This window comes from Cetorhinus maximus, chromosome 22 (assembly GCF_964194155.1).
Source record: "Cetorhinus maximus chromosome 22, sCetMax3.hap1.1, whole genome shotgun sequence".
NCBI lineage: Eukaryota > Metazoa > Chordata > Chondrichthyes > Lamniformes > Cetorhinidae > Cetorhinus > Cetorhinus maximus.
Window position 1 is genome coordinate 38417660 of NC_135900.1, and position 15464 is coordinate 38433123.

Genomic DNA, 15464 nt, shown 5'->3' on the forward strand with positions numbered 1-15464 from the left:
TTCAGGCCATCAGGACCAGGGGACTTGTCAGCCATTATTCCTATTAGGGTTCCTAGTGCTTTTTCTCTAGTGAGTGATTGTTTTAGTTCCTGCCTCCCTTTTGCCTTTGATTTTCTATTATTCTTGGTATGTTTTTGTGTCTTGTATCAAGGCAGCAGAAACAAAAAGCTTGTACAAAGTCTGTGCCATTTCCTTATTTCTCGTTATTAATTCTCCAGTCTCATCTTCCAAGGGGCTATGTTTACTTTAAATATTCTCTTTTTATATACTTGTAGAGGTTCTTACTGTCTGTTTTTATATTTCTTGCCAGTTTACTCTCATATTCTAATTTTGCCCTCTTTATTTTTTCTGTCATCCTTTGCTGATATATAAAATTTTCCCAACCTTCTGGCCTACCAGTAACCTTCACAGCTTGTAAGCCTTTACTTCATATTTGATACCATCCTTAGTTAGCCACAGATGATACAACCTTCTCATAGAGTCTTTCTTTCTCAATGGAATATATCTTTGGTAAGAATTATGAAATATCTCCTTAAATGCTTGCTAATCTACCATCTTACATTTTAACCTATTTTCACAGTCTACAGTAGTGAACTATGTCTTCATAGCTTTGTAATTACATTTACATACTAGTTTCAGACCCAAGGTTCTCACCCTCAAACTGAATGTGAAATTCTATCATGTTATGATCACCAAATGAAAATTAAAATGTTATCAAAAGGTGAATGATAAGGGCTAAGCTATAAAGTGAAGATAAGAATCAATTTCATGGAACAACCAGTAATGAACTGTGAAAAGATAACAGGGATGCAATTCCAGCTATACCATTGTTAGCCACACCTGGAACAAATTCAGTGTTGATGCATTTATGCTTTGAACTATGCAAGTGCCTGAAATGTTTACAAGGTGTAAATGGCTTACAAACTACCAATTGAGATGGGGCAGTTATGGTCAGTATTTAACCACCAGGATTAATCACAAAAGGTCCACATGATGGACATTCATCAGTTAAGCCCATCTTAAAATAGCTGAGCTCCCCTGACAAAAAGGGGAAAATCTTGACAGAGAGCACAGCTAAGTAAATCAACTTAACAGCAGTACTATGGCCACTCCATGTTCAAACCCCTACTGACCATTAAAATGAGAACACTTCCACACAGGAACTGATAGTACGATAGTAACAAGAACTTGCATTTAAATAGCTTCAAGGTAGTAAAACATCCCAAGGCACTTCACAGGAATGTTTAACAAACAGAATTTGATAGAGGAAAGTAGAGACAAGGGAAGGGAAAAGCTGTACTATTTTGCCCTAATTGTTCATAACAGTTTGTTACAGAAAGCAGAGGCCTGGAAGCAGGCACCTTCCATCCCATTCAATTAGGAAAACATGAATGATAATGAATGGGATGCCTAAAAAGGCAAATAAACACAATTAGGAAAAAAGGAGAAAGGTGACAAAAAACAAAATCATATTCAATAGAAATGCAAATAACTCTTTAACCTGTCATCATACCATTATGAATGAACAGTACTTAATACTACACTTTTTCTACACCAAACTGCAAGCACTCACCATGAAACCTTAACATTGAATCATATTTAATCCGTACTTGATGAGAAACAGACATACATAGGGAACATTCAGCGTAACATTAACACGTCACTAAGCAACATTATCACGACTCCAATTACACAACTAACTGGCTGGCAGCCTTTCTTTTCTGTATATTCTTGCATCACTTAACTGGAGCAAGTAGTAGTTTAAGTACTTGAGGACAAAAGTAGTGTTACAAAGTTCCTTTAAAAGTTCATGTTGAGAATTCATGACCTATGATTCTCTACATCAGCTAAATAAAAATAGATGTAGTTGGCATTGGGGCAGTATTTATCAATATTTAAGAATGAAATGCACAACTGTCCAGGTGAAAGCAGGGCCAAATGAATGTCTTGTTGTCTGGGATCTGAGTTTATTTAAGATTCTTCAGATAGAAAGCTCAAAGGCTAGATGATAAACAGAGGTAATTATGAAAATGGACAAAAAATATTAACAGTTCATAAGACTAATTATCTAAAGAACATGGGGTAGAAACTGGTATGAGTTGCACCCACTTTTAATTATAAACTGGCAATTGTTGGCCAGGCTGTGAAAGTTGAAATTCTAGAGGGTTGAAGTTGTTGGGTCAAATGGCTCCTTTTTAACCATGCCTTTTCCTTCTCTTCATTTACAAGATTAAACATTTAAAAAAGGAACGGTGCACATGAAGATGCAAGGTTTATAAAGCTGATAGATCATTTACCTCTGGAAAGCCCAGTTGTACTATCAACATGGTGCACTATTTGGTGGAAGTTGAGAATTTCAACTTTCAACCCCAACCATAAATACAATTTGAACCAGTCTATTCTCATTGCAGTTTCTGGCTGAAACCCGGATATCATCCAATATATTTTGGCCATTAAAGAGCACGGAGAGAGAGATAGAGACGAGAGGCCATTAAAGAGCACGGGGAGAGAGAGGTAAGAGACAATTAAAGAGCGCAGAGAGAGACAACAGGCCATTAAAGAGCGTGGAGAGAGAGAGACGAGAGGCCATTAAAGGCCATCTCACGAGAGGGAAAAGAGTGCGGAGAGCAGCGGATTGGTGAGTATTTCTAGGCTTTAAAGTAAAAGTAAGGTCTTTAGTTTGTGTTTAGGCCTCTAGTCTTTTTTTTCTCTTTTTCTTAAAAATAGCTTGTTAAATATAGGATCGATACTGGTGACCCAGAGCGAACACATCTGTAGTAAGTGTTTGCAGCCCGAGGAACTTCGGATTCGAGTTGAGGAGCTGGAGTCTGAGCTGCAGGCATTGCACAACATCAGGGAGGGGGAAACTTACCTGGACACTTTGCTCCAGGAGGCAGTCACACCCCTCAGATGAGGTCATTCAAATTTGATCTGTGATCAGGGACGGGAGGATGTGACTGCAGGTGAAGCAGGTATGGGGACCCAGGGGGGTAGCGTTCGAGGAGCCTCAGTCCCTGCAACTGTCCAACAGTTACAAGGTTCTTGCAAGCTGTGTGGATAAGGGCAGGGACTGCATGGAGAATGAGCGAACTGACCATGGCACCATGGCATGGGGAACCATTCAAGTGGGGGGAGGAGATAGGAACGTAGTAGTGGTAGGGGTCGGTATAATTAGGGGGATAGATACTGTTCTCTGCAGCCGTGAGTGCGAGTCCCGAAGGCAGTGTTGTCTGCCCGTTGCCAGGGTTAAGGATATCACCTCAGGGCTGGACAGAAACGTGGAGTGGGAGGGGAGGAATCCAGTTGTCATTGTCCAAGTTGATACCAACGACATTAATAGGACTAGAAAGGAGGTTCTGCTGAAAGGATCTGAACAGTTAGGAGCCAAGTTAAAAAGCAGAACCTCCAAGGTAATAATCTCAGGATTGCTACCTGAGCCATGGGCAAACTGACATAGGGTAAATAAAGTCAAGGAATTAAATGTGTGGCAGAAAGAGTGGTGTGGGAGGAATGGGTTTCAATTCATGGGGCACTGGCACCAATACTGGGGTAGAAGGGAGCTGTTCCAGTGAGACGAGCTTCACTTGAATTGTGCTGGGACCAGTGTCCTGGCAAATCAAATAACTAGGACTGTAGATAGGGCTTTAAACTAAATGGAGGGGGGGAGGATTCTGGGGAGGGGATACGTACACTTACAAAGTAAAAGGATATGGCTGTATTGCAGGGCAGCTATTTAGGCAATGATACCCAGAGTGAGACAGGAAGGGACAGAATGTAAAACATAAAAAAACAGCAGCAAATAGGATCAAAGGGGGAAAAAATGGTAAAAAGGCCAAATTAATGGCTCTTTACGTAAATGTATATAGTGTTCGGAACAAAATAAATGAATTAACAGAACTAATAGAGGTTAATGGGTATGATCTTATAGCCATTACGGAGACATGGTTACAAGGAGATCAAAGCTGGGAACTAAATATTCAGGGATTTGTGACTTTTCGAAAAGACAGGCAGGAAGGGAGCAGTGGTGGGGTAGCTTTGTTAGTACGAGACGGAATAAGTATGATGGCAAGAAATGATCTTGGACTGGAAGATGCAGAATCCATATGGGTGGAGGTAAGAAATAACAAGGGGAAGATGACACTGGTGGGAGTAGTCTATAGGCCCCCTGACAGTAGCCATACTGTAGGACAGAGAATAAATCAGGAGATAATAAGGGCATGTAAAAAAGGCAGTACATTAATCATGGGTAACTTTAATCTTAATGTAGATTGGGAAAATCAAATTGGTAAAGTTAGTAACTAGCAAGAATTCATAGTGTATTCAGGACAGTTTCCTAGAACAATATGTTGTGGATCCAACCAGGGATGAGGCTATTTTGGATATGGTAATGTGTAATGAGGCCGGTTTAATAAATGATCTCAGAGTAAAAGATACACTAAGAAACACTGACCATAACATGGTTGAATTTAGCATTCAATTTGAGTGTGAGAAACTTGGGTCGGAAACAACTATGCTAAACTTAAATAAGGGTAATTACAAAGGAATGAGGGCAGAGTTGGCTGGAGTGGACTGGGAAAGGAGTTTAGTAGAAAAGACGGTTGATGAACAATGGCAGACAATTAAGAAAATAGTTCATGACTCATAACAAAGAAATATCCCAGTGAGGAAGAAGGATTCTAGGAAGGGGATAAACCAACCATGGTTAACCAAGGAAGTTAAGGATAACATCAAATTGAAGGCAAAAACATACAATGTGGCAAAGATTATTGGTAAACCAGAGGATTGGGAAAGTTTTAAAAGCCAACAAAAGATGACCAAAAATAATAAAGCGGTAGAAAATTAACTTTGAGGGTAAACTAGCAAGTAATATAAAAACGGACAGTAAGAGCTTCTTTAAATATATAAAAAGGGAGAGAGAGGCCAAAGTGAACATAGGCCCCTTAGCAAACGAAGCTGGGGAAATAATAATGGGGAATCAGGAAATGGCAGAGGAGTTGAATAAATACTCTGCATCAGTCTTCACTGTAGAAGATACTAGTAGCATTCCAAAAATACTAAATAATCAAGGGGAAAAAAGGAGGGGAGGAAATCAATACAATAACTATCACTAGAGAAAAAAGTACTAGGGAAACTAATGGGACTAAAGGCTGATAAGTCCCCTGGGCCTGATGGGTTGCATTCTAGGATATTAAAGGAAGTAGCTACACAGATAGTAGCATTGGTAGTAACCTCCCAAGATTCTGGAAAAGTCCCAGAAGATTGGAAAACTGCCAATGTAACGCCCTCATTCAAGAAGGGAGGGAGACAAAAACGGGTAACCATAGGCCAGTTAGCTTAACGTCCATCATTGGGAAAATGTTATAGAGTCCATTAAAAAGGATGTAATAGCAGAGCATTTAGAAATGCTTAATATGATCAAGCAGAGTCAGCATGGCGTCATGAAGGGGAAATCATGCCTGACAAATTTATTAGAATTCTTTGACGAGGTAGCAAGCAGGATAGATAAAGGGGAGCCAGTAGATGTAATATATTTGGATTTCCAAAAGGCAATCGATAAGGTACCGCACATAATGCTACTTAATAAGATAAGAGCCCATGGTGTTGGGGGTAGTATATCAGCATGGATTGAGGATTGGCTAACTAATAGAAGACAGAAAGTTAGGATAAGGGGAGCATTTTCAGGATGGCAACCTGTAACTAGTGGAGTGCTGGGGCCATAATTATTTACAATATATGTTAATGACTTGGATGAAGGAAGTGAATGTACTATCGTCAAGATTGCAGATGACACAAAAATAGGTGGGAAGGCAAATGGTGAGGATGACACAAGGAGTCTACAGTGCGATATAGGCAGGTTAAGTGAGTGGACAAAAACTTAGCCGACGAAATATAATGTGGAAAAATATGAGGTTATGCACTTTGGCAGGGAGAACAGAGGAGTTGAATACTATTTAATTGGAGAAAGACTGCAGAAAGCTGCAGCACAGAGGGGTTTGGGAGTCCTCATGCATGAATCACAAAAGGTTAACATACAAGTTCAGCAGGGAAGGCAAATGGAATGTTGGTCTTTATTTCAAAGGGAATGGAGTATAAAAATAAGGAAGTCTTGCTAAAATGATACAAGGCGCTAGCTAGACCACACCTAAAATACTGTGTACAGTTTTAGTCCCCTTATCTAAGGAAAAATATACAGGCCTTGGAGGCAGTCCAGAGAAGGTTCACTAGGTTGATCCCAGGTATGGAGGGGTTTTCTTATGAGGAGAGGTTGTGTAGGTTGGGCCTGTATTTATTGAAGTTTAAGAATGAGAGGCGACCTTATTAAAACATATAAGATTCTTAGGAGGCTTTACAGTGTAGATGCTGAGAGGTTGTTTCCCCTTGTGGGAGAGTCTAGGACTAGGGGACATAATCTCGGAGTAAGGGGTCACCCATTTAAAGACAGAGATGAGGAGGAATTTCTTCTCTCAGAGGGTAGTGAATCTGTGGAATTCTTTACCGCAGAGGGCTGTAGAGGTTGGGTCGTTAAGTATATTCAAGGCTGAGATAGACAGATTTTTAATCAGTAAGGAAATCAAGGATTATGGGGAAAAGGCAGGAAAGTGAAATTGAGGATTATCAGATCAGCCATGATCTCACTGAATGGCGGAGCAGACTCAATGGGCCAAATGGCCTGCTTCTGCATCTTATGATCTCATGTACATGAATGGAGTATTCCATTTTCAAAGGAGGAGGAGTAATGAGAGGACAAAGATAAGGCCACAAAGATGCCTTTCTGTTGACAAGATTATGCATTTGCCTGATTCACAAGTGCAATTAATGATGGCTAAAAGATTATCCAGGTTACAGAGCTATACATGCAAGGTGAAGGGCCAAGAAAATAGAAGGGGTTGTCTCCTCTAGCAGTGAACTTGGAAAGAATTGCTCACTCCCTTCCCCATCCCACACCCCTCCAAACAGTGCTCACCCCCTCTACCCCTCCAGACAGTGTTCACCCTTTCTACCCCTCTTGACCATCCTCACCCCTCCCTTCCCCCCATCTGGAGAGTGCTCACCCCTCCCGCACCCCCATCCCAAATCTGGAAACCCTGCTTCCTGTCCAGCCAATGTCAGAAGAGTCAGTGTTGTCGGGGGGCGGAGGTGGGGTTTGGGGCCGTTTTTCATACAGTGGGGAGGGTGCAGGATTAGAACACCAGTGGGGCGGGGGCTGAGCGGCCCGGACACCAGTGGGTGGGCCCGGATACCGGTTGGAGGGTGGGGGGGTGGCGCAGGAGCGAGGAGAACATTGTCTGGGTGAAAGAGGCTGAACACTGTTGGAGGAGTGAGGAGTGAACACTATCGGAGGGGTAAGAGAGGGGGTGAACACTGTCAGGAGTGAGGGAGCATTCGCAATGTAAGTGGGGTGAGACTGTGCAGTTTCAGAGGCAATCTTAAATGCACAGGTTTTTCCGTCAGTCTCAATGTGTTCATTCAAAGATTACTAAAAATATGAATGGCAAGTCATTTGATTTAGAATTGCAGGCCTCAGGATAATAATTATAGTTTCTAAAAATCATATTTTCTACTGTGAAACAGCTGGAAATAGCACAATTAACACAAGCTGTTGGGCATTTAAACTTTCACTTACAAGAATATGACAGCTAGCGCTGTAAAATGGGGGCATGGCTTGTCTTCTGTCAACAATAATCCGCTACGAGGAAATAGCTGGACTGGAGGTACACTCTGCATTCCTGAAGAAACGGGATTAAAAGGCCAGAAATGCAGAGCTCAGTCATAGTACAAGTAGGAGCAGAATAACAATCTGACAGTCATTGCCTCTCCTCAGAAGATTCCTATTTTTTAAAGAATGATTTGGGGACTGCCAGGAATTAATATCCATGTGTCTCAGTCAACATATTTAAGCTTTTGTCCCAATTTTCACTGGAATTTCCAATATTTGCACTGCTTCAAATTGAATGGCATTGAAAAATTTCTCCTCCATCATCACCACCTCGCGCCCCGGGTCCCCCAAAACACCTCTTTATTCCAACCTATACCTAAAATGCAGGGAAATAATATGGCTAATTAAAGAATAAAGAAGGGAGGCATGTTTACAATAAGATGTCAAAGGTAATTTATCCAAAAGCAAATCTTACCCACTTACTCAAGCCTGAAAATCAGTTATTTAGTAAAGATGTTTGGTAACCAGCCAACATCTGCAAAATCATTTTACAATGCAAGCCAAAATACAACAATATAATTTTCCAGTCTATACAAAGAATAATTTGAATTGATGAAACTGTTTGGAGGTCTTTTATATTTCTCCGTGTCTATTTTGTAAACTTTAAATTTCCATTGGAAACCATTTGTGAGGTATTATTTAGTGTACATAAAGAACAGAAAGGTCTTCAGTTTTTAAATGTGATTGTGACATTAACAAGTCTTGAATTATAAGTTTTTATTTGGAGAACTATATTATTAAAATTGCTGTAGATGAACATATTCAATCTTAGTTTGAAAGTTAATGGGCAACAGTTGCTTGACAGGGAAAGAATATGAGATTCAACTGGATGGTGAATTTCAGCACCAAGGGTGTATCAGACAGCACTAGTATATTCAGTTACAGAATGGATGGGATTCTTGGGGATCCATCCATTACCACCCTTTTTTGCCTTGCACCATCATCCCTCTTGTCATTTAATCTCTCCTGCCTTACACGTTGTCACAGCCTTCTCTTTTGTTCTTTCCCCTTTCCCTGCCTCTGTATTTGCTTAAAACCCATTATGTATCTAACTTTCTCAATTTCTGACAAAGGGTCATCAATCTGAAACTTTAATTCTAATTCTATCTCCACAAATGTCAAACACCATAAACAGCTTGTGATAGGCAAAGCTAAGCGATCCCACAACCAATGGATCAGATCCAAACCCTGCAGTCCTACCACATTCAGTCATGAACGGTGGTGGACAATTAAACAACGAACTGGAAGGAGGTGGTTCCACAAATATCCCCAACTGCAATGAAGGGGGTGCCAGCACATCAGTGCAAAAGATAAAGCTGAAGCATTTGCAAACATCTTCAGCCAGAGATGCCAAGTGGATGATTCATCTCAGCCTCCTCCTGAGGTCCCCAGCAACACAGGTGCCAGTCTTCCACCAATTCGATTCACTCTACATGAGTGAAACAGCTGAAGGCACCAGATGCTGCAAAGGCTATGAGCCCTGACAACATTCCAGCAAAAGTACTGAAGACTTGTGTTCCAGAACTAACCACTCCCCAAGCCAAGCTATTCCAGTGCAGCTACAACATTGGCATCTACCTAGCAACGTGGAAAATTGCCCAGGTATGTCATGTCCACAAAAAGCAGGACAAATCCATTACGGCCAACTATTGCCCCGTTAGTCTACTCTTGATCATTAGCAAAATGAGGGAAGGCGTCGTCGACAGTGCTATTAAGCGGTACGTACTCATCAATAACCTGCTCAGTGATGCACAGTTTGGGTTCCGCCAGGGCCACTCAGCTCCAGACCTCATTTAGCCTTGGTCCAAACATGGATGAAAGAGCTAAACTCAAGGGGTGAGTGGCTGCCCTTGACACCAAGGCAGCATTTGACCGAGTGTGGCATTAAGGAGCCCTAGCAAAACTGGTGTCAATGGGAATCAGAGGAAACATGTTCACTGGTTGGAGTCATACCTAGCACAAAGGATGATGGTTGTGGTTGATGGAAATCAATCATCTCAGTCCCAGGACATTGCTGCAGGAGTTTTTCAGGGTAGTCCTAGGCCTAATCATCTTCAGCTGTTTCATCAATGACCTTCAGCACCATTCGCGATTCCTCAGATACTGAAGCAGTCTGTTCCATATGCAGCAAGACCTGGACAACATTCAGGATTAGGCTGATAAGTGGCAAGTAACATTCATGTCACAAGTGCCAGGTAATGACCACCTCTGATGACAAGAGAGAAAGTCACCATCTCACCATGACATTTAATGGCATTACCATCACTGAACCGCTCCCCCCCACCCCCCCCACTATCAACATCCTGGGGATTACCTCTGACCATAAACTGGCCTTGGATGAGTTGCCAAATAGCTATGAGCCTTTCTGGACATGGGCCAAGTTTTATTGAAACCAATCCCTCTTTATTCACTGTATTGGGCCTGTATTCGCTAGAGTTCTGGGCCTGTATTCATGAGAGGTTAGAAGAATGAGAGGGGATCTGATTGAAACGTATAAAATTCTAACAGGGCTAGACAGAATGGATGCAGGGAGGGTGTTTCCCCTGGTTGGGGAGTCTAGAACCAGGGGCCACAGTCTCAGGATACGGGGCAGGCCATTTAGGCCTGAGATGAGGAAACATTTCTTCACTCAGAGGGTGGTCAACCTGTGGAATTCTCTACAGCACAACTGTGGAGGCCAGTCACTGAGTATATTCAAGAAAGAAACTGATAATTATTTTGGATATTAGGGGCATCAAGGGGCATGGAGAGAAATCAGGAATATGGCATTGAGATAGGGGATCAGCCATGGTCATATTGAATGGTGGAGCAGGCTGGAAGGGCCAACTGACCCACTCCTGCTCCTAGTTTCTATGTGTCTATCTGTACCTGCAATCACTTCTACGCAGTGATTTGCTTCCACTAACAATTTCCTACTCATCCATCATCATCCTGGAGCTTACTATTGACCAGGAACTGAACAGCCATAAATACTGTGGCTACAAAAGCAGGTCAGATGCTGGGAATTCTGTGGCGAGTAATTCACCTCCTAACACCCCAAAGCCTGTCCACCATCTGCAAGGCACAATTCAGGAGTATGATGGAATACCCTCCACTTCCACAGATGCGTGCAGCTCCAACACTCAAGAAGCATGACACTAACTAGGACAAAGCAGCCCGCTTAATTGGCAACCCATTCACCACCCTAAACATTCACTCCCTCCAACACAGTGGCAGCACTGTGTACCATCTACAACATGCACCTTTGACAGCATCTTCCAAACCCGCGACCTCTACCATCTAGAAGGACAAGGGCAACAGATGCATGGGAACCCAACACCTGCAAGCTCTCCTCCAAGCCATGCACCATCCTGACTTGGAAATACATCACCGTTCCTTCCCTGTCACTGGGTTGAAATCCCGGAACTCTAATAGCACTGTGGGTGTACCTACACCACATGGACTGCAGTGGTTCAAGGAGGTGGCTCACCAGCACCTTCGCAAGGGCAATTAGGGATGGGCAATAAATGCTGGCTTCACCAGCAGCACCCACATTCCATGAACGAATAATATATAAATAAAATAAAAATCAGGAAGACCAAGATAACTTTATTAACTTCTAGTTAGATTTTCAATCAATCATAGGTTATGAGGCAATTGCTTACTTGTGGTATGTGCACTGGTTATGTTGATGTTTATCATAATACTATTCATAGCAGGGCCCTACCAGAGAAACAAATTTTCAAACTCAAAATTAACACTTTTCCTGTTTTCGGTTAGCACTTTATTAAGTTAATAGTGATGTCATGAAGCTATTAGTGTATATAACGAAATTTTTTTTTAGTCTGTGGGTATGTCATCATTGGATTAAAGCCAGCTAGTCTGGGTACTTTGATGTATACTAGTTTTGATAAGTAAGAGAGGTAGAGTGTATTTGCATTTTGTTGAAGAGAGCATTCAAGAAGGGGAGTAAAATCTGGCACCTAGCTAGCAGAGACCAGGCAATGTTTATATTATGAATAAAATTGGTACTACGAAAGGGGTTTCATTGTTAGAAGAGGTAGAGTTCAAAGGGGCTGGTGATATAATGAGAATTTACATTCAATGAGATGTGCTAGGTATAGCAGATAGCAGTTTTGTGTGTGCAGAGCAGAAGCAATGTAATATCAAAGCCTGTAAGCCTACCACTGTGTCTGCATAGGAACCAAAGTGAAAGGAACCTCATTTTGAATTTATAAGGTGAAAATGCTTTGCCTGGTGTCTGCTTAAAGTCTATGGGTTGCTGTTGCCTTAATGGAGATTAGTTTGGGAATTTGTTAAAAGTTATGATAGTTGTAATTTTTAGCCATGTGTATATATTTAACTTGTGTAAATTAATAAATGTCTCATGTATTTTTATATAAAACCTCTCGGAAATTGGTGGTCCGATTCCTGAATTTAGAGCTGCATCTCAAACATACCACTTAAAAATATAAGTTATGATAGTTGTTTAAAGTTTCCCCCTGGGATTTTTAAATAACTCAGCTTTACCAACTGCTGTGTCATAACAGTGAAAACAAATAACCTTTTTAAACTTAAGTGAGCCACAGTGCGAGCCCGACTGACAATCTTAAATTAGTTTTCAGTGTAACTTTTAACACAATCAGGATTGTTTAGCAGGTGTTGTCCAATCGCAGAATCACAACCAATGTTGGACACTATGTTTTGAGTTTTGCAAGCACAGCCTGGCTGGGTACAGTCAGTACTTTGCCTGTTGCGAACAGCCGGAGGGAAGTGCTGTTTGATACGATCCACCAATCACTGGGATGTACAGCTGATATACCCAGCATCACACCTGCTCTGAAAATCATATACCACATCTCTCATTTGTGCGTTAGGCAGAACATCTTTTGGCTAGATGCCAGCATCCTGTTAGTGGAGAATACCACTTGTGTTGTTATTGAATAGTAACAGCGTGCAACAGCTAGCTTCACCTGCTCAAATGTTTTGAGACACCTTACCTTTCCAGAGTAATCTGATGTAGACTTGAATTGATGGGTTGGAGGTGTGAGAAAGTAACATAATGTTTGGAAGGAGAGGAGTAAATATTAGGTGGCACATAAAACAATGTACAGCTGTCAAAAAATATCACGAGGCCAAACTTCCAGGATTCTTCTTTTCTGTACAAGCATTACTTCTGATTGACCTGCTGGTAGCCAGGATAACCTATTCTCCAGCAGCTTGATGGTGCAAACACCCTGGATGTAACTTGTGGTCATCTTTTGTTTTTTTCACCTCCACTATGAAAATCCATCATTTCTTCCTTCCATCTTTCTTAAATTGGCAGGAAGCTCACTAGAGAGGACATTATGAAAATAAAACAGTGACCTGCAACTGTGTCACTGAGCTGCCTTGAAACTTCACATTTTTAACTTAACAGCATTATCAATTCCAATACTTTAAAAGCAAAAATCTAAAATCCAGCTTCAACTTACTTGCACAAAGGGGTGAATCAGTAAACACAAGGGATGTATCTTGTCTTGTTGCACTAGAGTGCTGCGCTTTACAAATACTTTCCTTCTCTCTTTTTTAAAAAGTCAATACAATTGACAATTCAAATGAGTCACTATGCCCTTTCCCAAAGGAACAGGGTTAGCGTAGCTTATATGCATTTAAATTGACAAATTGTACTGAAGCCACAGAACAATCTAGTTCCTCCAAATGTCAAAGGTGACCATTTTAAAATTAGGAAACAATGTCAATGGCGATTCAAGGGTGCAACATGACCAATTCAGACCTTGCAAATATGGTGCAAACTGCATATTTTACTAATCCAAATATTATTCATGTACTTATGCAAGCCTTAATTACCTGGAGCTGACTGTATTGGTCTTCGTATGAAAGTTCCTCTGCTTTTTTTTCTTGCAGATGTTCCTCTAACTTTGAGTACTTCTCAAACATCTCCTGCAATTCCTTTTAAAAAACAAATAGAAGAATCTGGCAATCAAGAACACAAAACACATAGTTTGCCACATACATATGCAACAAAATCATCAACCTATGAAAATTAACTAACCTACATTCTATACTATGTTCTCAAAGTCACACAATATCAAATAGGTAAGACAAAATGGACTAGATTCACATGGTTCTTTCTGTTCTCTTCTCTTTATTATGATACTTTTGGGTATAAAGCCAGGTTCACTTAAAGAAATAACCCAGTATGAAGTGTTGTATATTCCATTCTGCTAGTGTATCTACTTCCAGCTACAAAGTGGCTGGTATAAGGCAAATTGGCATTAATACGTGAATACTGGTCAATGACAAAACCATTTCACCTGATCAGATTGGAAACAATTTGTTAACCACTTGTTTTCTTTGCAAGTGATCAATAAATTCAAATGGTATTTGTGTCTGACCTCGGTGAATGGGCAAAGCCACCAAAATATTATGCAGAATGACCTGTACCTAAATGGTAAGGTTGTCCACATTCACATTCTCACTGCTGGTTGAAGTACAGCAAAAGTATAATTCATGTTTGAGGGTGAAAGAAGTTGAGGTCCTTACGCTGATACCATTAATGGTTCTGTTGGGGATGATCTGAATAATGGGGATGTTATGGCTACTGTGATTTGGAGAAATAACCTACGTGCTTATGTGGAGTCAGTCAAGGGTTGCAGACCCAAGTCAGTCTGAAGTAGAAATAGCACTAGTCACATCGATGAGCTCAGCCTACAAAGCAGAGCCAAATGGAACCTGTAAGGGCTGGCAAGGTGGTCCTAAAATCAACTCAATTTTGCCTTTGCTTAGTTCCTGATTTGTCTTGTTTGGAATTCGTGCACCTTGTGGTCTGGGGAGATTTTTAAAAAATGCTTTTGCCTCAACAGTACATAAATATGAAATCAGAACACCAATCTATGAGCGTAATAGAATATAAATTTTAACTTTTTATATGTGGCCCCTGAAGCTCCATTGTACTTTCATAGATGGCTCACAAAGTCAAATGGTTGGACAGCCAAGTTGTTATGAATTTGACACTACATAATAAAATTTATAATCATGGAGTAAAGGACTATAATATGCAAATCGACCTTATTACAGCACCAAAAGCAACTGAAAAAACGCTTTAAAAATCAAAATGTAAATGTTTAAATCAGACTGGTTTCATGTTTTACATTTAAAGAACACAACTAAACTCAACTTCAATCCTATGCAGCCATACTTTAAGAATATAAAATTTATTACCCTATGCTATATATATTAAATTATGTCTGTCATGGCTGCCAGTCATGCAATGTATGAGAAGATTCATAATCATTTGACAACAGAAAGTCATGTATCAAGTGCAGTGAAAATATCAATTTCGCTTTTGTTAATTTGTGGTAAGAGACCACTGCATATACATATTATACTCGAATTTTAATTTCCTTTAACACCCTCCTATGTTGGTCCATGCAGATTTCACAGAAGTAATTTCACCAAAAAGGGTCTCTTCCAATGCCATTGTTGGACTGCTTATCATGAAGTACACTATAGTGACACAAGTTTATTCGCCCTCTTTTACATCCTTCCCGTTCCGCTGACATGAGGAAGAAGCATTTCATCCAATCCACCCCACCCTTGCACTTCCTCTATTTATCCCGACTAAAATTGGGAACTACCTGGGAAGATCTCTGGAGAGGCTATGTATTCTACGATGCCACGTAACAGCAAAGTAATGAATTGATCTTGTCATTGAGGAGAAGTCAATTTTCAGAGAAACGGATTTAGAGGAGAATGAATGGTTATT

General features: G+C 40.7%; 1 protein-coding gene across 4 annotated transcripts in view; it reads right to left on the reverse strand.

Moving 5' to 3' along the window:
* Positions 1-15464, reverse strand: part of LOC144696609 (coiled-coil domain-containing protein 91-like) — a 177011-nt gene that overhangs the window by 112612 nt on the left and 48935 nt on the right. For all 4 annotated transcript variants that reach the window (XM_078568120.1, XM_078568117.1, XM_078568118.1 and 1 more), the window contains exon 6: positions 13547-13648. In XM_078568120.1, coding sequence (XP_078424246.1) covers positions 13547-13648 — 102 coding nt within the window. The remainder of the gene's footprint in view (positions 1-13546; positions 13649-15464) is intronic.